The sequence below is a fragment of the Cetorhinus maximus genome, chromosome 11 (genome assembly GCF_964194155.1).
Source record: "Cetorhinus maximus chromosome 11, sCetMax3.hap1.1, whole genome shotgun sequence".
In the NCBI taxonomy this organism is placed as follows: Eukaryota; Metazoa; Chordata; class Chondrichthyes; order Lamniformes; family Cetorhinidae; genus Cetorhinus; species Cetorhinus maximus.
In genome coordinates, this window is record NC_135889.1 from 92,969,242 (window position 1) to 92,994,876 (window position 25,635).

A 25,635-nucleotide genomic window follows, 5' to 3' on the forward strand; every position below is an offset into this window, starting at 1 on the left:
ATACAATTAATTTGAGATTGAAGAAAAAATGAGTATTGTTCCATAGATCACGTTAAGAACTGATGCAGGGAACTAGTTTTCTTGAATCATTTTATATCCATATTAGAACCATTTTCTCAAACTTTCATGATGGTTCACTGGATTAGTGTGTCACAGTGTAGTAGTGAAAGTTCCAGCTAATCTAAATTCATGATGGTTCACTGGATTAGTGTGTCACAGTGTAGTAGTGAAAGTTCCAGCTAATCTAAATTAGGATTGCGGTAAAGGTGCTACAACTGATTTCAGTGTTTTCTTTAGCTCAGTGATGACACTCCATCTACTTAGCTCAATTCTCAGAAAAACACTGTATGTCCAGCTAAGGGAACTGTCAAACAATCGATATGGACATAATTTGGATCAAGGTCCTGGTGGTGAAAGGCCCTTAGCTGCCCAGTTCCTGAGCTGATCTTGATGAGCAAAATATTGAAATAAAAAAGTTGATGTTCTGAAACATTACTGTCACTGCCGCAGGCTAAAAATGGTTCTTCCTCCAGAAGTAATTCTGCTAAACTTGCTGATCAACAAAATTGATAGGTAAACACCTTCCAGCAATAACAAACATAGGAACATTGTTGTTCAGTAAAGTATTTTGTAAAACATAATTCAACACAATTCTCTTGCAATGTCTGGGAATATAATTACACCACATTACTGAATGTGTGCCTAGAATGTTTTATGATTAACATGCAATGTTAATTTGTTTCAGCACACCACATCTTGGAAGAAACACATTCTGCAAATCTGAAAATCTTACTGACCAGGAAATTAGCCTTGCTAAAAAATCATCCTTTAAAAATGATGGTTATGAAGTTTTTTGCTTTTGTTATACTTGCTCTTTGTAACAACAATTCCTGATATGTGCCTCTTTTCCAATGCTTCTAGGTGCCCTGAAAGTACCAGGCCTGAAACTGTTCGGCCATGCCTATTGCCATGCAAAAAGGACTGCATTGTCACCCCTTTCAGTGAATGGACACCTTGCCCTACCATGTGTCAGCAAGGTAGTTGCTTTGAGAAATTATCCTCCATAGAATTATTATTATTATTATCCTCTACTAGAACAAACTCTTTAAAACTCATGGACTGAAAGAATGTTGGGTTTTTTTGGGAAATAATTTGCTCCTCCCAGAGCACATGTATCTCCATGAAATTATCCTCTGGAAAAGAATAGTGTTGAATAATAAAGAAAATGTAATACTTTGCAGAATATATCTCTATTTGTACACTATGATAGAAATATCATCTATAATTAATATTGATTTTTCTTTTAGATTGTGCTTTCAAAACCTTATTTCAATATGTCACCTGGAAGTTAATTGTATGCCAAGTAGCAATTCACTGTCTCCAAGGTACACATAAAGGTAATACAAGAGAACATGGACAGGTCTATGAATTGACTGGAACCCATACAAACTAATGGACAATGCTGGTCCATCTGTCATTTTTTGTTATGTAGGACTTCTAATTTGCTGAATTAAAGATTGTGTTATTGACAAGCTCATTTAACATGCTGTTACACAGCACATTAAAGAAGGTTCTTCAGTAAGTTTTAGGCTTTCTTTTGTAGGGGCCTTGAAAGCTTGTACATCATGTTACAATTATAGCAGAAACCTTGTCTTAACTGAACTCGTAGCACTGAGAAATATCGATTTCCTGCTACGCAAATAGTTCCAAGTTTTCTATTGAAGTGAGTCTCTATTAAACTTGGAACAGATGTTCCCTGGATGTCTCTGAGTAAAGTAATATCACCAAGTTCAGAGACTTATCTTTAAGCTCACCTTTTGTAGAATGAAGTGGAATCATTCCACTTATTTTCAATGCAACTGTGCGGAATTTACATTGCCTCAGAGCTTTCGTTCAAAGTATTGATCAGCATGGGTCCAGAGAAGTGATCACACTGCAATCCTCTAACACCTCCTCAAAGGACTCAAAAGATATGTGTCATGACTGTGAATTTCAATCCAAACTATCAAGAGATCATGTTGAGCCTAATGTAAATTTCCTTGCAGGCAATGTGAATTTGAAATGCAAAAGCCACTGAAGTACGTTTCGGATATTACTGCCAAGGCAAAGTACAGTGGATAGAAATTAAAACAAGTATATCACTGCACTCAGAGAATTTGGGCCAGATTTTGGCAGGTAGCTCAAGTAGGGAAATTTGCCGACTTGCCGTATCCACCCCCTAAAAATTGCCCCAAATCATGTGCTTTCCACTCTGACAGGTGGTGGGTATGGGATGGAGTTTGGTCCACCAACCCTGGAAGCAGAGCACAGGGGGCCACAGGGGCAGGCAAGTGCCGAGGCCGGCTGGTTAGAAGGCTTGCCTATGTTCTCTGGAACTTTGTTCCGGTTGTTTAAGAATCTTTAAGGCTCATTATTCCTCGTCATTCACCACCCCCCCACCCCCAACCCACCCCACCATGGCTGCTCATACCCCCCATGCCAACTCATGCCTTCCATGTCACCTCTATGGCCTTCATGCCCCCTCCATGCCCAATTTAAGCCCCCTCTATGCCCTTCCATACCCATTCAGCTAATATGTATTATGTGCAGGACCAATGAGCCATATAATAACAATTACAGTTGTGGAATTGTTGAAAAAAAGAAAATGCCTATTCAGAAATCTTCTTTGAAAAAAAGACCCTCTGTTTCGGTAACCCGATAAAAGTGTGAATCAAACAGGACAAATGGAGCTTCAGTAACAGAGGCGTTAATCACTTCACACCTCTTAATCTTGTCCAGATAAACATTGAGACATTCACGTAAGAGATTACAAAAAGAGCAACATATTATAACCACATAAAAATGTCAGTCAAGCAAAGTCAACAATCCACTTCAGTCAAAACAGAACTCCTGCTGAGCTAATGCATTTGTCAGTCTTGGCCATCAGCTAGGCATTCATAATGAGCACAGGAGAATTGTTTCAGTAGAAACAAATGACCAGACACCTGGGCAACACTGCCTCAGCCTTTTAGGGATTCCCTGGCCTCATTTTTTGGTGTTCAGGTAATTAACTGCCTGGCGCCGGGGCTCCTGTCCATTTCAAAGATGGAAGCCTGTCCCGAACTGTCGGCCAATCAGAGGTCTGGCAGTCCTTAAGTCTCCGCGGCGCCACACGGAACAGTGGCCACTGCTGTTACTGCAGCCATACAAAATGTATACCAAACCTTCCACAGCTAAGTGGGATTGGGATTGCTGGGGCCAATCAAGCAGTCCCCAGCAAGAGATGGGTGTTGGGGAGGGGTGTGTGGTTGGTGAGGGCAGGGTGGTGTTTCCACAGGAATGGTCCTTGCTTCCAGGGGGCACCTCTGTGGGCAACAGAGTGCCTGATCAGAAAGGCCGCTCCCTCCTAACCCACAGGGAGGTCACCAGGTTTTTTCTGGGCGGTATCCCCACATGGTGGAGGGTCCACCAGCCATTGGTAAAATGCCAGCAGCGGCAGGAGGAGGCCCCTAAGTGGCCATTTAAGGGCCTCAATTAGCCTGTGGGTGGGTATAATGTCCTCTACCTCTGCCACTGCTGATCATATTCCATGGCTTCAAGAAGGCAACGTGTATTCTCTGACTATTCTATGGAACTCCCCATCCCTCCACCACCTCCCAGCACTTCCCTGAATGGCTGGTAAAATACAGCCCCTGGAATCTATTATTAAGGAAATCTTAACAGTGCACTTAGAAAATCCTAGTATGATCAGACAGAGTGAACAGGGTTTCGCAAAAGGGAAATTGTGTTTAACAAACTTATCAGAGGTTTTTGAGGATGTAACTAGTAGGGTAGATAAAGTGGAGTCAGTAGATGTAATATACTTAGATGTCCAAAAGATATTTGAGAAGGTTCCATACAAAAGGTTAAAACGCAAGATAATGGCTCATGGAGTTGGTGTTGTATATTAGCATCGATGGGGAATTGGTCAATGGACAGGAAGCAAAGAGTAAAGATATCTGGGTATTTTCAAGTTGGCAGGCTATAACTAGAGGGGTGTTGCAAGGTCAGTGCTAGGGCCTCAACTATTTACAATCTACCTTAAAGACTTAGATGACGGGACCGAGAGCAATATATCCAAGTGTTCTGATGATACAAAGCTTGGTGGGAATGTAAGCTGCGAGGAGTACACAGAGAGGTTGCAAAGAATTTTGACAGGTTACATGAGTGGGCAAAAGGTGCTCGATGGAGTATAATGTGGGAAGTGTGAAGGTGTTTACTTTGGGAGCAAGAATACAAAGCAGAATATTTTTAAAAGGCATGAATCTTATAAATGTTGCTGTTCAGAGAGACTTCAGTGTACTTGAACAAGGAACACAGAAAGTTAGCATGCAAGTACAGTAAAGAATTAAAAAGGCAAATGGTACGTTGGCTTTATTGTAGGGGATTTGAAGTACAAAAATAATGAAGTCGTGCTATAATTGTATAGAGCTTTTGTGAGACCACATCTGGAGTACTGTGCACAGTTTTGGCTTCCATACTTAAAGAAGGATATACTTTCTTTGGAGGCTACAGCGAAGGTTCAGTAGATTGATCCCTGGGATGGGATGGCTGTCCTATGATGAGAGGCTAAGTAAATTGCATCTATATTCTCTGGAAATTAGAAGAATAAGAGGTAATGGCATTGAAAATACAAGATTATGCATTGGTTTGATAGGATAACACTGAAAGGCAGTTTCCCCTGGCTGGGGAATCGAGAACAAGGAGGCACAGTCTCAGGATAAGGGGTTGATCATTTAGGACTGAGATGAAGAGAAATTTCTTCACTCAAGAGGGTTGTGAGTCTTTGGAATTCTCTACACCAGAGGGCTGTGGATGCTCCATCATTGAATATACTCAGTGCTGAGATAGACAGATTTTTGATCTCTCAGGGAATCAACTAATATGAGGGAGTGAGCAGGAAAGATCAGCCATGATTGTATTGAATGGCAGAGGCTGCTCAAGGGGCTGTATAGCCTACACATGCTTCTATTTCTTATGTTCATAGTACCAGCTTTTATTTTCAGATTTTTCCCTGGCATTCTGGTTGAGACACCCAACAAGCCAACAACATTCAGTCCCAGTGTTTTCATGATGACTGATGTTAGGCGAACTGGCCTGTGGTTCCCTGTAAACTTTCTTTGTCCTTTCTTGGATAGCGGTACTACATTTGCTAACTTCCAGTGTGCTCAGATCCTTCTCAAATCTAGGGAAACTTGGAAAATCATAGCCAGCACATCCACACTCTCTGCAGCTATCTCTTTTAGAACCCTGTAGGATGTTGGCCATAAGATCCTGGGGATTTGTTGACTTTTAGTCCCTTAAGTTTCTCTAATATTTCTCTCTGTTGATATTAATTACTTTTAGTTTCTCACTCTTATTAGCCGCTTGGGTACTCACTCTTTATTATATGTAACTTGTGTCTTCTACGGTGAAGACAGACTCAAAATATTTATTCAATGTCTCTGCCATTTCCTCGTTTCCCATGATAATTTCTCATGTCTCTGCCTCTAAGGAACCAATGTTTACTTTAGCTACTCTTGTCTTTTTTATATACTTTATATACTTACATACTTTTATACTTCTGCACTTTTATATACCTACACTCTGTTTTAATACTCCTGACTAGTTAAGTCTTAGTATTCTGGTTTTTCCCGTTTCTAACCTTTTGGTCACCCTTTGCTGGTGTTTAGAATACACATAACGCTTCCTGTCGGGCAGACTGCTGGGTGGGCCTTAATTGGCCCGCCCACTCTAAATGGTGGCGGGCCCCGTTTCGGTGGGCTGTCCACCTGCCACTGAGCCGGTGGGGCCCGCCCACCCATCGAGGGCAAAATTCTGCCCTTTTTGTTTTTTTTCATTGTGTTCAGGACGCGGGGCACCATGTGGGGATGGCACCGAGTCGGAGTGTGGGCCAGTGATAAAATTTCGGTCTGACTGGATTTAACAAAAATGGTTCACAGGACTGGCTTGGCCTGGAGCTTTAAAAGGATTTTATCTCACCCTGCAGGCTGCTAGCTGCTGGCTCTGCTTTGTTGAAGCTGATCTTCCAAAATGGATTCAGTGGAGACTTTTGCTTGAGCTTAAATTCAGCCTTTTTCCTGCCCCCAGGCTCCCATTTCTCTGGAATTTCTCAGGTGAGGCTTCTCAGCATCTTGCTTCTTAAGTGAGGTTGTTTCAGGGCAGAATCATTGCTGGTGCCCTTTTCTTGAGAGTTCTTCAGTCTTTTAGAGAGGATGTGGATTTTTATCTCCCACTGCCACCATGATCTGTCTGTTGTCATTACCCATGGTGTGTATTGCTTGGACACCAAGAAGTAGCCTTGTTGAAATTACAAAGTAATCTTTATTAACCATACTGAACTATGTATATATTTACCATAGAGGGTAAAGGCAGACCCCATACAAGGCCCTTACATGTTGCTACCTATCTCTAGACTGGCCTTAGCTGTAGGTCATGTCCCTCCCGTCATTTGGCATGATGATTTCGGCCTTGCTGGCACCTCCTCGAGGCACTCATCCGAGAATATAGGGGCACAATGCTCTGCTGACCTGCCCTCCTGCCTGGCCTGATCTCCGAGGGCGCTCTCGGGAACCCTTGTGTGTGCCATCGTTGCCAGCCTTTGGAAGGCTCCCTGCCCAGTTTTTAAACAGGACCGGCAGTTATTGGAGTCTTGCCACCACCTGCTCCCTCCTGCTGTTCCTGAGAGCTGTGATTCACGCTGGTTGGGCCTTAACTGGCCCGCCCACATAAAATGGTGATGTGGAGCCGATCGATGCCCGTGATCGGCTCCGGGCCTGCCTGCGCCCACTCCTGCACAGCCCGCCCGACGTGCTGAAAATTCTTCCCATGATGTCTCGTGATGGCTTCATATCAAACATGAAGAAGGAAACCCTTTGCTGATTATCCTTACTGCACTTCTTCAGCTGATAACCAGTCCTACATTGAACCCACCACTATCAGAGATACCAGCCTTCAGCCAATTCAATTACATTCGGGTGGCAACCAGAAATACTGAGTGCATTGTACACAGCAAAGACTATGGACCCTGACAACAACCCACCTGTAAGAGACCTGAGCATCTACCTGACAATATGGAAAATTGTTCAGGTTTGTCCTGCCCAAAAAGAAAGTAGGACAGATCAACCTTGCTGATTGCCGTCCCATCAGGCTATTCTTAATTGTCAGCAAAGTGATGGAACATTTTGGCAACAATGTTATCAAGTATCACTTACTCACCAGTAAGATGCTCACCAGCGTTCAGTTTGGGTTCTGTTAGGACCACTCGGCCCAGAACCCGTTACAGCTTTGGTACAAACATGGACACAAGCTGAATTCCAGAGGTGGGGTAAGAATGATTGTCCTTGACATCAAATTGCTATTTGACCAATTGTGGCACTGAGAACCCCTAGTAACGCTGGTCAATGAATATCAGGGGGAAAGCTCTTTACTGGTTTGAGTCATTACTAGCACAAACAAAGGTAGTTACAGTTTTTGGAAGTCAATCATCTCAGCCCGAGGAAAATCACTACAGGAGTTCAGCAGGACAGCGTCCTAGGTCCAACTACTTTCAGCTGCTTCATTAATAACGTGCCCTCCATAAAGGCAGAAGTGAAATTTTTGCTGATGATTGTACATTGTTCAGTCCATTCATAATTCCTCCTACAATGAAGCAGTCCATTCCTGCATGCAGCAAGATTGGGATAAATCCAGTTTGGGTTCATATATAACAAGGAACATATATATATATGCTGCACAAGAGATAGCCTAACTACCTCCCTTGGACATTAAATGGCATTACCATCTTAGAATCTGCCACTATCAATATTTAGCCGCTTGGCAGCATAGAATTTGAGTTTTGTGGCAAAAAGAGACATGCTGTTGAAACTTTTTGTCTTGCACTCATCAAGGCAGATTTGCAAGAAAACCAAACCTCAAAGGGAAGAGAATTTATTCTGCTTGAGAAGAAGGTGCTGATTGGTTGGCAAGTGGACTCTGATTGGTAGAAGTACACCAGGGAACAGTTAACTTCCAAGCTATTGTTTAAATTCAAACCAAGCAAATTGACTCTGATTGATCAAGGCATTGCCATGGAGAATGCACCAGGGAACAGTTAACTTCCAAGCTATTGTTTAAATTCAAACCAAGCAAATTGACCCTGATTGACCAAGGCATTACCATGGGGAATGAGCCAGGGAATGGCTCCCCCAAGCTTTTGTTTAGTTGAAAGAGGTGCAATGTATAGGCATGTTCTTTCTGTTTGCAAAGGACAAGGCCCTGTGTGTAGCTTCTAGCACACACAAGTAAGCCACAATACGAACCTGACTGATAACATTAAATTGGTTGTTAGTGTAATTCTGTGCACAATCCGGATTGTTTAGCAAATGTTGTCCAATTGTGGAATCACATCTAATACTGGACAATATGGGCAGAACTTTGCCCTTGGCATGCGGGATCAGTGGTGGGGGGGGCGGTCAGGAAGCTGACTTCACGCTGGCAGGCCAATTAAGGCCCTGCCAGTGTGATACATGAGCAGCAGCGCTGAGTGCTGCCTGTGCGGGTAGAGGGAGGAAGGCAAACAGGCTCAGAGTGAACTTCGCGCATGTGCGCGAGAGAGCGTTGAATAATCTCCCTGAGGCATGGAGATGAAGAGATATTCTAAAAAATAATAAAGAGCAGAAAAATGTAATGAAATACCTCCCCTCATGTGACTCTGTCACATGAGCAGGGACATGTTTTCAATCAAAAAATAAAGTTTTTATTTTATTTGTAAAGAAATGCAAAGGCCTTTTGGCCTTTTGGCCTTCCCACCAACCGTTCAGTTGACTGGGCAGTGAAAAGTTAATGTCAGTTGATAACTTATAGAACTTTTAATTGCCGGCAGGCACTCTGCCTGCTCAGGCATACACCCGCCGACCGAACTATCGTGGGACTACACGTTGACGTCGGCACGCACGGCCGACGTCATCGCATGTCATTTGACACTCGGTCGGGTTGGGCGCGCGCCCGCCCACTGAGCTAAAAATTCTGGCCTACAGAACCATAGAAAAGTTACAGCATAGAAGGAGGCCATTCGACCCATCTTGTCCATGCCAGCCAGAACACACCCAGGTGCCCTATCTAATCCCACCTTCCTGCACCCGGCCCATAGCCCTGCAGCTTACAGCACTTTAGGTGCAGATCCAGGCACTTTTAAAAGAGTATGAAGTTTCTGCCTCTACCACCAACTTGGGCAGTGAATTCCAGACACCCACTACCCTCTGTGTAAAAAAGTTCTTCTTGAATCTATGTCCCCTGGTTCTAGAATTTTCCATCAAGGGAAACAATTTTATCCTGTCCACTCTATCTATTCCCCTCATAATTTTGTACACCTCAATCAAGTCACCTCTCAGCCTTCTTTGTTCTAAGGAAAATAACCCCAACCTATCCAATCTCTCCTTGTAGCTACACTTTTATAACCCTGGCAACATTCTTGTAAACCTCCTCTGCACTCTCTCCAGAGCTATTACGTCCTTCCTGTAATGTGGTGACCAGAACTGCACACAATACTCCAGTTGTGGCCTCACCAGTGTTTTATACAATTCCAACATTATATCCTTACTTTTATATTCTATACCTCTGCCAATGAAGGAGAGCATTCCATATGCCTTCTTTACAACCTTGTCTACTTGAACTGCTGCCTTCATGGACCTGTGTACTTGTACGCCAAGTCTCTTCATCTTCACTTAGTATATTCCCATTTATTTTGTAATCCCTGTAATTGTTTGACCTCCCTAAATGTATGACCTCACACTTCTCTATGTTAAAATTCATCTGCCACTTTACCGCCCACTCCACCAACCCATCTATATCGTTTCGGAGATTATGGCTATCCTCTACTCTATCCACTACTTGGCCAATCTTTGTGTCATCTGCAAATTTCCCAATTGTGTCCCCCACATTCACATCCAAATCGTTAATATATAACACAAACGGCAAGGGTCCCAACACCGAGCCCTGTGGACCCTGTGGCTTGAGGGGCAAAATGGCCAACTTTATTGCTTTCTTATGCTCATACCATGACTGAAGCATGTCCTATTTACAGGGTGCACATGAAGCAAGTCACCATGGTTTCATAGACACAGGTCTCCAATCCTCAACCTTCACCTCCTAGCAAGACAAAGGCATGGACCAGTGAACACTATCACCTATAAGTCAACCACCACCCTGACTGGGTATATATTGCAGCTCTGTCACTGTCGCTAGTCAAAAGCCTGTAACACCCTACCTAAGAACCTTATGGGAGTATCTTCACCGTATAGACTGTAGAGACTCAAGAAAAATGACTACCATTAACTTCTCAAGGGAAATAAGGGTACTAAATACCACCATGCCAGTGACAGCCAAATCCTAATGGATAATAAAAAATGGAGAGCCCAAGTGATATTGCTATATCACAGCATCTACTCTTTTGTGGTTGATACTTTTCATTTTAGTTTTATATGATGGAAATATTCTAGAACAGTGACATTTCCAGGTGAAAATAACTGAATTTCATACATATGGACATCAATCACTAATTTCCCATTTTATTGTCCATTTTTCAAGCAGGCACTATGTTTGAAAAATGGCTTTAAAAATGAGGAAGAAAGTAATTGATGGTCTTTTCATGCTGAACTTCTATAAAAATAGCTAAGTGAACTCTGTTTTGACCAGTGAGGACAGATGTCAGGACTCGGCCTTTCTTTCCCACTCCTCCATTGATCATAACAGGGTTTTTTGTAATGTAAAAGGATGAAGGTATAATTCAGTGTCTATACTTAACCGTTTACATGCCGATTGCAAAAAAACTCAGTCCGACAGGCTTTCCTGAGTTTAAACACAAAGGGGTTAGCTTTCATTGTGCTAAAAAGCCACCCAGCTAAAGATATTTAAAAAGGTAAACCCATATCCCAACCTTCGCTACACCGCACCCCCACCCCCCCTCACAGACACACACACACACGCAGACATGTAGAATTACAAGTTATACAGTAGAGGAGGTTAATTTTTGGTCAAATTAAGGTTCAATGAGAAAAGGCAAAAAAAGTGCATTCACTGTTCATGATTTCTTCATTATTGTTCATAGCGGAGGCAGTTATTTTAATGATGGTCCTGGTTTTTCCCCTGGAAATGCTGCTTGAGACTTTGAAGGGTCCTTCAAACTTCTCTGTCTATTTCCTCCAGTATGATATAAGCAGGGGAGTTCCTTTTGATTGAAATTCTCTATCTTAGTGATATATTTCAAACTCTAAGAGATAGGGCTCTGAACTTGAGAACAGCAGGGAGAGAGATGGTGTTACTGCTCTACTTGCAGACTTCTTCTTTACACTGCTTTTAGCAACCAGGGTGTTGTAATAAAAGACATTTCAAAAATGGTGATTCTGGTCACATAACCTCTCACTCAATGATGAATCTTCAACAGAGGGTAATTGAATAGCTCATGTCTGGACAGATTTTGGCTATTGTATTAAGGCCTAGGTGATTTAGTTTATTTAATGTCCCAGCCATCACTTCTGAATGCACCATTCTTCCCTGTGATGACCTAGGAAGAACATATCAACACCTTCTATATAGCCATTGTCCCAGTAGACTTTCTGTCTCTGACTGAAAGGTAGCTTTGCAGGAATGAAAATGGTGAGAGCCAGTTAATCTTTGAGGCAATTCTTGACATCAGCAGGTTTGAAATTCCACAGGTTTGCCTTGGCATGTCCTATCTGTGACCCACGTTGGAAACTTCCAGAAACTGACCAATTTCTAATGCCAGGTATGTCAAGTGACCCATGGCAGCCATCTTAACTCAGTGCCCTTGCTTGCTTTTAAAGTCCTTTTGAAGTTCAATATTTTTCTGAGCAACTGATAAAATTAAAGATTAATTTTCCACATGCACACATCACATCATCATGACAACTCTCCAAGTTGAAATGGTGTATATCATAAACAGCATCAGATATGTGCCTTGAGCATACCCTGAAGAAATTGCCTCTCATTTTCTCATTAGTATTCACCCTTTCTCATGTGTGATCTAACTGAATTTAGCCAAAGTAATGGGAATTTAAGGTGTGGACTTCAGTTGATTGTGAGATCTGAACACAAGTCAATTAACAGCCCATTCATTCTCTTTTAACACTGCTGAGTTGCTTTCACTCTTCATGAATTAAATTGAAGATGGTACAAGTTGCAGTGGGCAAATGTTACCTAATCACTTTGCCTGGGAGTTATAAAATTCAGTCTAGATAACAATGTAATATCATAGGTGCTGCAAAGAGATTCTGTGCTCCTGCACTCATAGTGGAAAGCAGCATTTGCAGGTAGTGCACCATGAGTCCTCATGGTTTTCACTCTATTCATTTAAAGAGTGGAAAATGCTAGTTGTAGCCCTCTAATTTCCTGTCATGTGTTCCCTGTGAGCACTGTTTTCTGTTCAGAGCACAGCAGCAGGGAATTGGCTTTTCCATCTTTGCAAATGTTCTTCCGATATAAAGAATTATTTTGAAATGCATTCGCTACTGCTATGTTCAAATAAAATGGTCATTTTCCATGTAGCAAAAATTAAGAACAACCGGTTAATTTATTGCTAATGATGTTGGTTGATGGAAGAATATTATGAGACCCAGCAGGGCTCTCTTTTCTTCTTTGAATAATATTCTTGCATCTTTTGATGTTCACTATTCTTTATATTTAAATGTATACATTCTATATATTTAAATATCTCATTTGACGGACTGCACCTCTGACAATATTACACTGAAGTCTCATCTTCATTTATTTCCTTGAGTAGGTCTTGAACATATAAGCTTTAAAATTAGATCACATATTGCCTGTTTTTCAAGGCTATGGTTACCATTTTGCCTCCAAAATGGATTAAATGCTGTGCATGTATATTTCTGGCACTGGGTGCGTCAGTTGTCATTTTGTACAGGGTGTTAGCGCGCATGTAGGGAGTATCCGTCAGAAATATGCAGAGTAGGCAGGTGGTGACTTCATTCCGCATGTTTCACTGATTTGATGCCAGCGCTGCAATTTTGAAGCTCAATACTGAAACTGATGCTTTCCTTAACCTAGCACAGCTGAACAGATGTTCAGCAGCAGGACGAACATCCCTTCCCACACCGGCGCTGTTTAAAGGATCTACTTTCAGGTTAATAGCTAATTGATTTCTTCTGGCTCTTGCTGCAATTTTAGAAGTATTTGGTGTTTTCCAGAGTTGTTTAAAGATGCTGAAGCCTACAGGGAGTGGTGCTGCAGGTATTGAAAGACTTCTTCCTGATGTCAGGGACTCTGCACAAATCACTTGACCCCCATACATTGGCATAGTAGTTTACATCCCCCTGAGGCAACAACATGACAGGGTGAATAAGCAGAAACAACAGAAAATAATACAAGCTGCTGCAAGGGGGAAGAATGATCGAATGATGAGGGAGGAGAAACGCTCTCAGCAGATGACCTCATTACAGCTTTGGTCCAAACATGGACCAAAGAGCTGAATTCCAGAGGTGAGGTGAAAGTGGCTGCCCTTGACATCAAGAAAACATTTGAATGAGTGTGGCATCAAGGACACCTAACAAAATGAACATCAATGGGAATCAGGGGAAAACTTTCCACTGGTTGGAGTCGTACTTAGCACAAAGAAAGATAGTTGTGGTTGTTGGAGGCCAATCATCTCTGCACCAGGACATCAATGCAGGAGTTAAACCATAAGTCCATAAGATGTAGCAGAAGAAGTAGGCCTTTCGGCCCATAGGGGTGGCTCTGTCATTCAATGAGATCATGGCTGACCTGATAATCCTCAACTCCACTTTCCTACCTTTTCCCCATAGCCTTTGATTCCCTTACTGATTAAAAATCTGTCTATCTCAGCCTTGAATTTACTTAACGACTCGACCTCTACAATCCTCTGCGGAAAAGAATTCCACAAATTCATTACCCTTTGAGAGAAGAAATTCCTCCTCATCTCTGTCTTAAATGGGCACCCCCTTACTCTGAGATTATGCTCTCTTCTCCTAGACTCTCCCACAATCTCTCAGCATCACCCTGTCAAGCCCCCTAAGAATCTTATCTGTTTCAATAAGGTTGCCTCTCATTCTTCTAAACTCCATGAGTACAGGCCCAACCTACTCAACCTCTCCTCGTAAGAAAATCCCTCCATACCCAGGATCAACCTAGTGAACCTTCTCTTGGCTGCCTCAAATGCCAGTATATCTTTCCTTAGAAAAGGGGACCAAAATTGTTCACAGTATTCCTCAGGGTAGTGTCCTAGGCCCAATCATCTTCAGTTGCTTCATCAATGACTTTCCCTTTATCATAAGGTCAGGAGTGGGGATGTTCACTGATAATTACACAATGTTCAGCACCATTCACAACTCCTCAGATACTGAAGCAGTCAATGTCCATATGCAGCAAGACCTGGACAACGTACAGGTTTGGGTTAATAAGTGGCAATTCATGCCACACAAATGCCAGGCAATTCAGCAACATTACTATCGCTGAATCTCAAACCATCAACATCCTGGCTGTTGCCATTGATCAGAAATTTAACTGGATTAGCCATATAAATACTATGGCTCCAAGAGCAGGTCAGAGACTGGTAATTCTGTGACGAGTAACTCACCTCCTGACTCTCTAAAGCATGTCACCATCTACAAAGCACAAATTAGGAGTGTGATGGGATACTTTTCACTTGCCTGGATGAGTGCAGCACCAACTACACTCAAGAAGCTCAACACCATCCAGGAGAAAGCAGTCCACTTGATCTGCACCCCATCCACCACCTTCAACATCCACACCCTCCACCACCGACGCACAGTAGCAGCAGTATGTACCATCTACAAGATGCACTGTAGCAACTTGCCAAGCCTCCTTTCACAGTACCTTCCAAACCCACAAACCCTTACCACCTAGAAGGATGAGGGCATCAGATGCATGGGAACGCCATCAGCTGCAAGTCCCCCTCCAAGTCATACGCTATCCTGACTTGGAAATATATCATTCCTTCGCTGTCGCTGGGTCAAAATCCTGGAACTGACTCCCTAACAGAACTCTGCGTGTACCTACATGATATGGACTGGAGCAGTTCAAGAAAGTGACTCACCAACATCTTCTCAACAGCAATTAGGGATGGGCAATAAATGCTGGCTTAACCAGTGATGCTTGCATGCCATGGAAGAATGAAAAGAAATGAGGTCACATCTGCCCAAAGTATCCAGGTAGCAATCCTCCTGCCTGAAGTTCAGTTACGAACAGTGTGTCAGATACCTCTCTGCTTCACTAAGGGCATCCTTACTGAAATCTGCCACCTGCTGCAGTTTCAAGTGCAATCTCAGAAAAGATCAGGGTTGGCATTGCCAGTGGCTGTGAACGTGATCGTCGTCATGAACTTCCATGTATCTGATTCCTTCCAGGCTGGAGCAGGAAAACCTTGCTGCCAAACAAAACGTGATCAAGCAATGCTTCCACTCCCTACCGTGTTCTGGAAACTGGAACTACTCAACAGAGTATGTGTCAAGATTCATGGTGCTCTGCTGCATACTCCACAATCTCGCCATCCCAACAGTAGACCCCTCGCCACCAGCTATGTGCCAAGCAGCTGACAAGGAGGAAGAAGGGAGGCAACCAACATGGCAATTTCTGGCTGGGCTGTCCATGATCCACTCATCCAACTGTGTTAACAGTGAATACAACCCCACTTCCTCATTTACCAACAGTCCCACACCTTTCCTTTGCTCTGTTACTGATCAGCACAGCGCCTTCTTGGTGTTAATGTAAAAATAAATTACAAAACAAACATTACTATCTAAATTTATAAATTAAACACTTCCATATTGCACAAAAATGTGAACAAATCACCTTTGAGCATTCCCTTAGAGTCTTTCTTCTCTGTGCCTTTGCTTATCCTCATGCACCTACGCAGTGCTCCCCCAGTGACTGCAGCACAGCTTGTGCAAAGCGACTGACTTTCAGTGGTGGACTGCAGATGGCCTTGCAGGATGACTTCGAGCTTCCAGCTCTAGCCCTTGAAGACCTGACTCCAGACTGTATCAACTTAGCATGGGCAGCTGCCACCTATCCTGGCTGGTTGACAGTAAACAGCAAGGGTGCTGTGGAGTGGCAGTGGTGTGAGGATGAATGCTATCACGCTGAGAGAGGATAACAGGTTTGGGCTCCCACAAAGCCACTACCGCTTTCTTTGGGTGGTGCCTCACTGATCCTGGCAATGCGTTGGAGGACAGATTACTGGACTGCTATGACACCCTTCAAACCCCCTTTGAACACTGGCACCTGTAGCTATGATGTCAGTTAATGTTATGAAGATTTGCTTCTTAAAGATACAATTTCTAATTTTTCTTTTTCTGGCTGGATTTTAAAAATTTGGAAGCCTCGGAGAGACAAAGATGAAATTGCCTGGATTGCTACAATACGCACAATCTCACATTCAACCAAGTGGGATGTAAAAACAGACACTCAACACCCTGAGGAGCATGAAAGGCCCCATGCCCTGTTGGCTGTGACAATCCGATAAGCCTATCCTCTTACTTTGCTATCTGTGCTGGTGTATGTGTGTGGGCCCAGATAAATGCGTGTGACGTATGAACGGTGGTTGCAATTTACCCCTAGTTATTTTTAGTCCAGGAAATAGTTTCAATAAACTTATCTTGTTCTTTATTTCACCTAAGAAAACCTCTGACAAATTCTTTACAATCTGAAAGTGTAAATAGTGAGACTCCTACAACATTGGCAAGCACATCCTCTTTAAATTCACTAAAAACCCTGTTACAGTCAAAGCTGGAATGAGAGAATAGGAGAGTCATTTCACACCACCACATGGTTGTAACAGTAGTATGAGCCTTCATAGCTGCAAGCTGAGTCTACATGACTTCAGTCTGAGTTTCCACTGCAGCACCACTGGCTGGCTTTGCTTGTGCTGAGTGGAATAGAAGCTGAGACATTGACCATCAGATGCTACACTGTGGATGGGTCAGCAAGTGCCCTCAAGGAGTTGGCTATCATTTCCACCCTGGAGGCAATGTACTTCAGGCCTTACTCAGATAACTTGTGTGAAGTTAGTGTTGGACTCCTCCATGTTTCTTTGACTGCAGCTTTTCTGATGGACCTGCCAATGCACCAAGCATTTTATTGTGCATACTCATCAGCCTTCTGTATCCTGCCCTATCAAAGTCCCCTGCAGCAAAACTCTCATATGGCCTCACCCTCCAGTGAGTGCTACCCTTGCTTCCTGTTTTGGCTGCAACCCACTCATTCCTGGTGTTTCACAAGGTACATATCCTGCCATTGAGATACACTTTAAAGCATTCGTAGTATCAGGATCTGAGCTAGTGGCTATAAATGGGAGAGTGAGTGATGGTGTTTCTTCATCATCAGTGTCTTCTGGTTCTTCCACCTCTTTCTGTTCCACAATGCCTGACCAGGAGGCAGTTCTTGGGTATCTGAAAGGAGAAAGGCATAAAGCTAGAGTTGTAATGAAAGGGGTGGGCGAAAGCAAGAGGTGCATGCTTACACTAGCAACAGCTTATAAATCAGAAAAGATTCTGGGATGAAAGTGTGGGATGTGAGAAAGAGGATTAGTTATGACAAAACCATCACCTTTGACGGTTTCAGCCACGCTTCTGGTCCGGCTGCAGCAATGGCCACTTTATCAGGGTAAGGACATGCAGCGCCTCCTGTCCAGTTAGATGCTGCTGCCTCTAGTTATATGCCACCTTATCCTGAAAGAGAGAGGAAAATGTGTCTGTGATTGTGGTGCAACATGGCAGACACCGTGTGGTGTATTTGGGTGGAGTTGTGGTGCAATTAACAGTGTGTGAGGCTAGTGATGCAATTGGTATGATATGCCATTTGAAGATGCATTCACTGACCTTGATCACTCGTGTGAGGTTATTAAACCTATTGTGGCGCTACACCCAGGTCCTCCAGGTTAGACTCCTAGCATCGATCTCCAAGGCTAATTGATCCCACTGCTTTCTCACAGTTTGCCTGGAGGGCACCCAGGCCCCATGTGGATAGATAATATCTCCTCTGCTTTGCACCTTGACCAAGGCCTTCAGCCTACTGTCGGAAAATCTTAGAGCCCGTTGCCATGTTTTGCTATTCCTGTGCTTTACCCAGGTTGAACTCAGTATTACATTAACTTCTAGCTCTTGCTCCAGCCAAAACGTATCCCCCTTTTAAAATGTACAGGCTGGCTTTAGAAAAGTGCAGGTTCATTTGAACTTTTGCTAACATCTCATGATTTTTCACCCCCTGCTCAGGTGCGCAGTCACTTAACAGCGCATTTAGCGCTGGCTACATGCTACAATCATTTAAATGGGCAAGCAGCACAAAGATTGCATGCTACCTGCATTGAAAGGACCAGCAGATTAACTGCTTATTGCAATCCCCTCACCTGTTTTTGTTTCTTATCTAACTTTATTGCCATCGCCTTCTGACAGAGCATTGCAACGCATCGCAGCTGAGAGAAGCCTATCACTGCCAATGCAAGTTATAAAAGGAACAAAGAAAAATCGCAATAAGATCACTAGTGTACCTCCCATGGCGCTACTCACTGACAGTCACAAAATTATAGCTGATGCTCACTGTTTTACCTGACACTTTGTGTGGCTATTTTTTCTTTCTTCGCCTAGCTTTCTCTCTCCCACTTTATTTTCCTTTTCCATTCTTTGTTCTTTATCATAATTTCTTATTCTTTCTCTGTCTTTTACTTTCTGTTTTCAGTTGTCTGCTATTTCTCACTCCATCTTTTATCCTCCTTTTCAATCTCTCTTTTCCTCATTTGCCCCCAAACTGTCTGTGTCAGTCTCCCCATTATGTTTTTGGAAAGGAGTGTACTGTCTGGTTGGTGTGAGATATGGACGGTGTCAAGGAGGAATTTAACTCGAGCCGAATGCAGACTTCTTGTAAGGCTATTGGTGGCAGCTAAATGGAAGGTGGATTGGCCACAGAGCCTGTATGTTTTCCATGAGCAAGTATAACAAAAGGATGCGTACTATATGGACAACATTTAATAAGTTTTAAATGAGCTATACAATGCAAAAGGTCTCCTGAATTGACCTGCCTTGGTTAAAACTCTGATAATATTAAACACTGTAGTTGAAGAGCTGAGTGTTGTCACACTGTTCATTATAACCTGTAATTAACAAGTGTTTGACAAGTGGAAAAATGCGTGCTGCTAGTGGCTATATGAGCTATAACACATAATCCCTTAAAATGCACCTCTGGTTGAAAATGTATGGGTTTTATTTTCAATCACAATTTGTATTCAAGAACACTATAAATATGTATATACCTCAAGAATTGTATTAAACCTGAGAAAAGTTAAACATGCAGATCCTCCTTAAAAAAACCCAAGATAAATGAATTCAAATTTAATGAATAAACTCCAACAGCAACCGTCAAGAAGATTGTTTTACAATTACATGTGTAAAAATCTGCTTTGCTCCAATAACTGTAACACAGTCCTGTTAATTAAAATCTGACTGATTGCTTGCACAGTGAGGGTGTTGACCAGTGTCTCTCTGAGGTTCTTGGTGACATTGCCCTTGAATTTTGTTAACTCAACCATGCACAGTGATTAAAAGTGCACAGTGAACTGAATCCATTAAAGAAACAAATCTAATTTAGTGAGTTCAGCTGGATGAGTGAAGTCAAATCTTTAACTGTTCAAATTCAACATGTTCTTCCACCAGCAAGCAAAGTCAGGAATAGTATTGCTCCCTCATCTATGAACATTTGTAAGCATCTCTGGTAAATGTAAACTTTGGAAATTTTAGGCAGATATAGCTTCTACTCATTTGCTGAGTTGTAATACTTTGCATTGACATATGTAAAAAAAACTCACAAGTGACATGAACAGTGGTGCAATGTAGCACTTCTGCGTACCATGGTTCTGTGCAACAGATTGGTAGGATGGGATCTGTGCTTCTGATTTTCCCCACGGTGAATTCTTAATCTCAGCCAGTCTGTCAGAGGGAGGCAGTGACTGGAAAATGCCTACTTCCCTACAGAGAATAGCAAATTCAAATGACAAGGGATTCTGGGTGAGTACTCATTTTTTTTAAAAAGCAGAATGGGTAGACATCAGGAATAAGGTTGACTGCCTGCCATTTTTTCTGGAGAATATTGTCTACTGTGTGTCGGTGCAGGGGGGGTTGGGGGGTGGGGGGGTGGGTGGGGGGGTGGTGGTGTAAGAAAGAATCACTAAAAAGGTGAATTCACTTTGAACTGCACCCTCATTTTCCTACTTTAATGTCAAGCTTCAACATTACCAAATTCTCTGACCATTTTTCCATCACTTTTTTCTTCAGGTAATTCTTCTTTTGCCAAACAGTCTCGCCACAGAATTATCATCCAGAAGCCTGACAATGGAGGACAGGAGTGCCCAGATACTCTGTATGAAGAAAGAGAATGTGAAGCACGTCCTCTTTGCCCAGACTATAGGTAAAAATATTTGAACACAAGAAGTGGATTGAAATTTTATTTATTACTAGCAGATTCTCAGTGTATGGGTTAAATAATTAATTATGGAATTTGAAGTCACAGAATAAAAAAATATTCCAATTACAAGGTGGATTATTTGTTAAAACATTGTCATGGTTTACTGATATTTCAATGTGCTCCATGCACAAATCTCAGTACGAACAACATTAACAGTTAATGTTATTATTTGGTGATGTATATTGCAAATGTTACTATACCAAAGGCATACAGTGATAGGTTGTGGTAATATTGTCATGTAGATTTTAACACAAATGCTTTTATCTCAAACATTTGTACAAAGGGAAATAACATATATGTCAGGCACATATTAAAAATGTAAAGTGTTCAATTGGTGAACCATTGAATGGCCACAATTGTGCTGTGAGATCAGGTCAACCAGCTTCATAAAATTGTTGCAATCAAAAAACTGCAGAATCTTACATTTTGTTAAAGTACTGCACATAACTTTGAAAAAATATATATCTGTTTTTAAAAATTAGAGTATTTTGCAGAATAATCCTAACTGCATGAGTACACAAAAAGAATTTAAAAATACATAGTTGTTGCTTACATTTGGTTGTTGTTGGTTAGCGTCAGCCATAACTCACTGTGCACTCTCACCTCTTGAGCCAAAAGTTGGAGATTCAAGTCCCACCCTGGAAAAGATGGTTCCCCTTTTCCCTCAGAGACCCTCCCCACACTCAAGTTTGTGAAACTAGATTTACAAGAGTATTGCTTGAAAGACCAGTGAGACAAGTTTCTTATAATTCACAATTGCTTCATTGAGTCACCCACAATCCCACAGTACCAAAACCCCCAAAATTAAAACAACCCGTTCCCAGTACCCGATACGAAGTCACCAACGATTCAGGCTTAAACTTACAAAAACATAGGCAAGACACCACGTCCTGTCCTGAAACCTTAAGAAAAAGACCCTCAGACCAACATCACTACAATTTGGCTGAAACAAACAATCCCCAACACGGCTGTTCTGTCTGGTGTTGACTATAGGCCTGAATCAAGGTGACCAGCCTGACCCTCCTTCCAACTGCAGCCCAGATACTCAGATCTGCTCTGCTTTTATAATAATTTAACTCAGACATGTCAAAACATATTTCCTCTTGTTCCAATGTCCATTTAGTTGATTCCACGCAAAGTCAGACAAATGTCATCAGCTCTTGCTGGTTGAAACAATACAGAGTTTTTCTTGGAAGATGTATCTAGATGAACATTATCAGTTCTCATTGTATGAGCAATTCTCCTGCTGTTTGAGGTGGCACAGTAACAGTACCTGGCTCCAAAGTTAATGAAGGTTTGAATGATCCTATTCCAGTACTGTTGCCTGAGTGCAGACCTTAGTTGCATAATTCCTTAAGTATATTTGTGCCATTGTATTGGGTAATCAGACTTCTTGATTGCATTAGTTGATGGAAGGTAATGTCATTTCCCTGGTACCATCGTTCCCTGATAGCAGTCAGTCAATGTCCAAACCCTTTTGAGGAGTCACTGTGTTTTCACTAAATGTCCAAATTAACCCTTTGCTGCCCAGCCCTGTACTGCTGACTGCAGCTTATCTTTTTGTAATTTATAGTTCCAAATTTATAGTTCCAATCATGAGGTCAAAACATGTCCATGAGTTTTGAAATCAAGTTCCGTAAATTTCCCAGTTCGAGTGGATTCCAATCCTACACATTCCAGCACTTGAGGATTAATTCACCAATGGAGGTACCATGTTAGAACATAAGAACTAGGAGCAGGAGTAGGCAATTCAGCCCCTCGAGCCTGCCCCACCATTCATTATGATCATGGCTGATCTCATTTCGGCCTCAACTCCAATATCCCGCCCTCTCCCCATAACCTTTCAACCCATTACTAATTAAAAATCTGTCTATCTCCTCCTTAAATTTATTTAGCGTCCTGGCATCCACTGCATTCTGAGGTAGTGAATTCCACAGATTCGCGACCCTTTGAAAAAAGTAATTCCTCCTCATCTCTGATTTAAATCTACCACCCCTTAGCGTAAAACTATAGCCTCTTGTTCTAGAATGCCCCACAAGGGGAAAGATCTGCTCCACGTCTACTTTGTCTATCCCCTTTAGCATCTTATATACCTTAATTAGATCTCCTCTCATCCTTCTAAACTCTAACGAGTATAGGCCTAAACTGCTCAATCTCTCCTCATAAGACAAGCCCCGCATCTCTGGAATCAATCTAGTGAACCTCCTCTGAACCCCCTCGAGTGCAACTACATCCCACCTCGAGTAAGGGGACCAAAACTCTGCATAGTACTCCAGGTGCGGTCTCACCGATACCTTGTACTGTTGCAACAACACTTCCCTATTTTTATACTCTATCCCTTTCGCAATAAATGCCAAAATTCCATTTGTCTTCCTTATTACCTGCTGTACCTGCATACTAGCTTTCAGCGATTCACACACGAGGACATCGAGATCCCTCTGCACTGAAGCATTCTGAAGTTTCTCTCCATTTAAGTAATAAGTCGCCTTTTTATTCGTTTGACCAAAATGGATAACCTCACACTTATCCATGTTAAACTCCATCTGCCAAATTTTGGCCCATTCACCTAACCTGTCCATATCCATTTGTAAATTTCTTAATTCTTCATTGCAACTTACTTTCCCACCTATTTTGGTGTCATCTGCAAATTTAGCTATAGCACCTTCTACCCCTTAATCCAAGTCATTAATATAGATTGTAAATAGTTGGGGCCCAAAGACCGAACCCTGTGGCACCCCACTAGTTACAGCTTACCATCCAGAAAAAGACCCATTTATCCCGACTCTCTGCTTTCTGTTGGTTAGCCAATCCTCTATCCAAGCTAAAATGTTACCCCTAACTCCATGTGATCTTATCTTGTGTATTAATCTTTTGTGTGGCACCTTATCAAAGGCCTTCTGGAAGTCCAGATATTCTACATCTACCGGATCCCCATTATCCATTTTGCTTGTCACATCTTCGAAGAACTCTAGCAAATTAGTTAAACATGATTTACTCTTCATAAAACCATGCTGACTCTGATGGATTGCATTTTGACTTTCCAAATGCCCCATTACTACTTCCTTAATAATGGATTCCAACAATTTCCCAACGACAGACGTTAAACTAACTGGTCTATAGTTTCCTAATTTCTGCCTCCCCCCCTTTTTGAATAAGGGCGTTATATTAACATTTTTCCAACCCACTGGAACCTACCTAAGCAACTCTGTTCGGGACTTCGAGGTTTGTTTGCCTGCGTTGCTCATGGTCATCAGTGACAGGCTTGGCAGGCAGCACCACATCGCTTTTAGTGGGGTTCATGGGCAGGTCTCTACCTATTAGACCAGCCATAAGGAAGAGGTGGATTTTCAATGGCTGCAGGGCTAGGGCTTACCTGGGGAAGGGGGCGAAGTGGCCTCAGACAAAGGAAGAGGCTCCAGGGTTAGGGCTATACTGGGTAAGGGGGGTATCCCAGGGTGTGTGTGAGGGCACATATTGATCTGTGCAAGTGGCTTCAAGATGGTGAGGGCTGAGGAGGCAGTCTCCAGAGGAGATGAGGCCAGATGGAGATGTGAGGGTGTGTCTGAGAGAGTGAGTGGTGACGTTCCCTGAGCTGGCAGTGAGTGAGATGCCAGTGAATGTGTGATGGGCTTGTGAGTGTGTGAGTTTAGAGTGATGAAATGGTTGCCTTACCCTGGTGGCACAGATGAGATCATTCATCCTATTTCTGCATTGGATGTACAACCTCTTCTGTGCAGCATTGGCACTGATCACCACTGCCATCACCTGCCAAACCAGTGTTTTTTAAAAATTCATTCATGGGATGTGGGCTTCGCTGGCTGGGCAAGCATTTATTGCCCATCCCTAGTTGCCCCTGAGAAGGTAGTGATGAGCTGCCTTCTTGAACCACTGCAGTCTATGTGGTGTAGGTCCACCCACAGTGCTGTTAGGAAGGGAGTTTCAGGATTTTAATCCAACAACAGTGAAGGAACGGCGATATATTTCCAAGCCAGGATGGTGAGTGGGTTGGAGGTTAACTTCCAGGTGGTGGTGTTCCAATGTACCTGCTGCCCTTGTCCTTCTAGATGATGTTGTTTGGGGGTTTGGCTGGTGCTATCTAAGGAGCCTTGGTGAATTCCTGTACTGCATCTTGTAGATGGTACACACTGCTGCTACTATACATCATTGGTGGAGGGAGTGAATGTTCAAGGTGGTGGATGGGGTTCCAAACAAGCGGGATGCATTGTCCTGGATGGCATCAAGCTTCTTGCTTGTCTCTGGAGCTGCATTTATCCAGGCAAGTGGATAGTATTCCATCACACTCCTGATTTGTGCCTTGTCGATGGTGGACAGGCTTTGGGGAGCCAGGAGTTGAGTTACTCGCCACAGGATTCCCAGCCTCTGACCTGCTCCTGTAGCCACACTATTTATATGGCAAGTCCTGTTCAGTTTCTGGTCAATGGTAACCCCTAGGATTATCTGTTAATAGTGGGGGATTCAGTGATAGTAATGCCATTGAACGTCAAGGGGCAATGGTTAGATTCTCTCTTGTTGGAGATGGTCATTACTTGGCACTTGTGTGGTGCGAATGTTACTTGCCTGGATATTGTCCAGGTCTTGCTGCATTTGGACATGGACTGCTTCAGTATCTGAGGAGTCGCGAGTGGTGCTGAACATTGTGCAATCATCAGCAAACATCCCACTTCTGACATTATGTGAAAGGAAGGTCATTGATGAAGCAGCTAAAGATGGTTGGGCCGAAGACACTACCCTGAGGAACTCCTGCATTGATGTCCTGGAGCTGAGATGACTGACCTCCAATGACCACAAGCATCTTGCTTTGTGCTAGGTATGACTCTAACCGGTGGAGAGCTTTCCCCCGATTTCCACTGACTCCAGTTTTGCTAGGGCTTCTTGATGCCACAGTCGGTCAAATGCTGCTTTGATGTCAAGAGCAGTTAATTTCACCTCACCTTGGGAGTTCAGCTCTTTTGCCCATGTTTGAACCAAGGCTGTAATGAGGTCAGGAGCAGAGTGGCCTCGGCGGAACCCAAATTGTGTGACAGTGAGTATGTTATTGCTAAGCAAGTGCCACCTGATAGCACAGTTGATGACCCCTTCCATTACTTTATT

The 25,635-nt window shown here is 42.8% G+C and overlaps 1 protein-coding gene across 1 annotated transcript in view; it reads left to right on the forward strand.

The window, feature by feature from the left end:
- Positions 1-25,635, forward strand: part of thsd7ba (thrombospondin, type I, domain containing 7Ba) — a 976,108-nt gene that overhangs the window by 516,739 nt on the left and 433,734 nt on the right. Inside the window, exons 10-11 of the mRNA XM_078552479.1 lie at positions 922-1,037; positions 20,334-20,466. Of these exons, the coding sequence (XP_078408605.1) occupies positions 922-1,037; positions 20,334-20,466 (249 nt within the window). The remainder of the gene's footprint in view (positions 1-921; positions 1,038-20,333; positions 20,467-25,635) is intronic.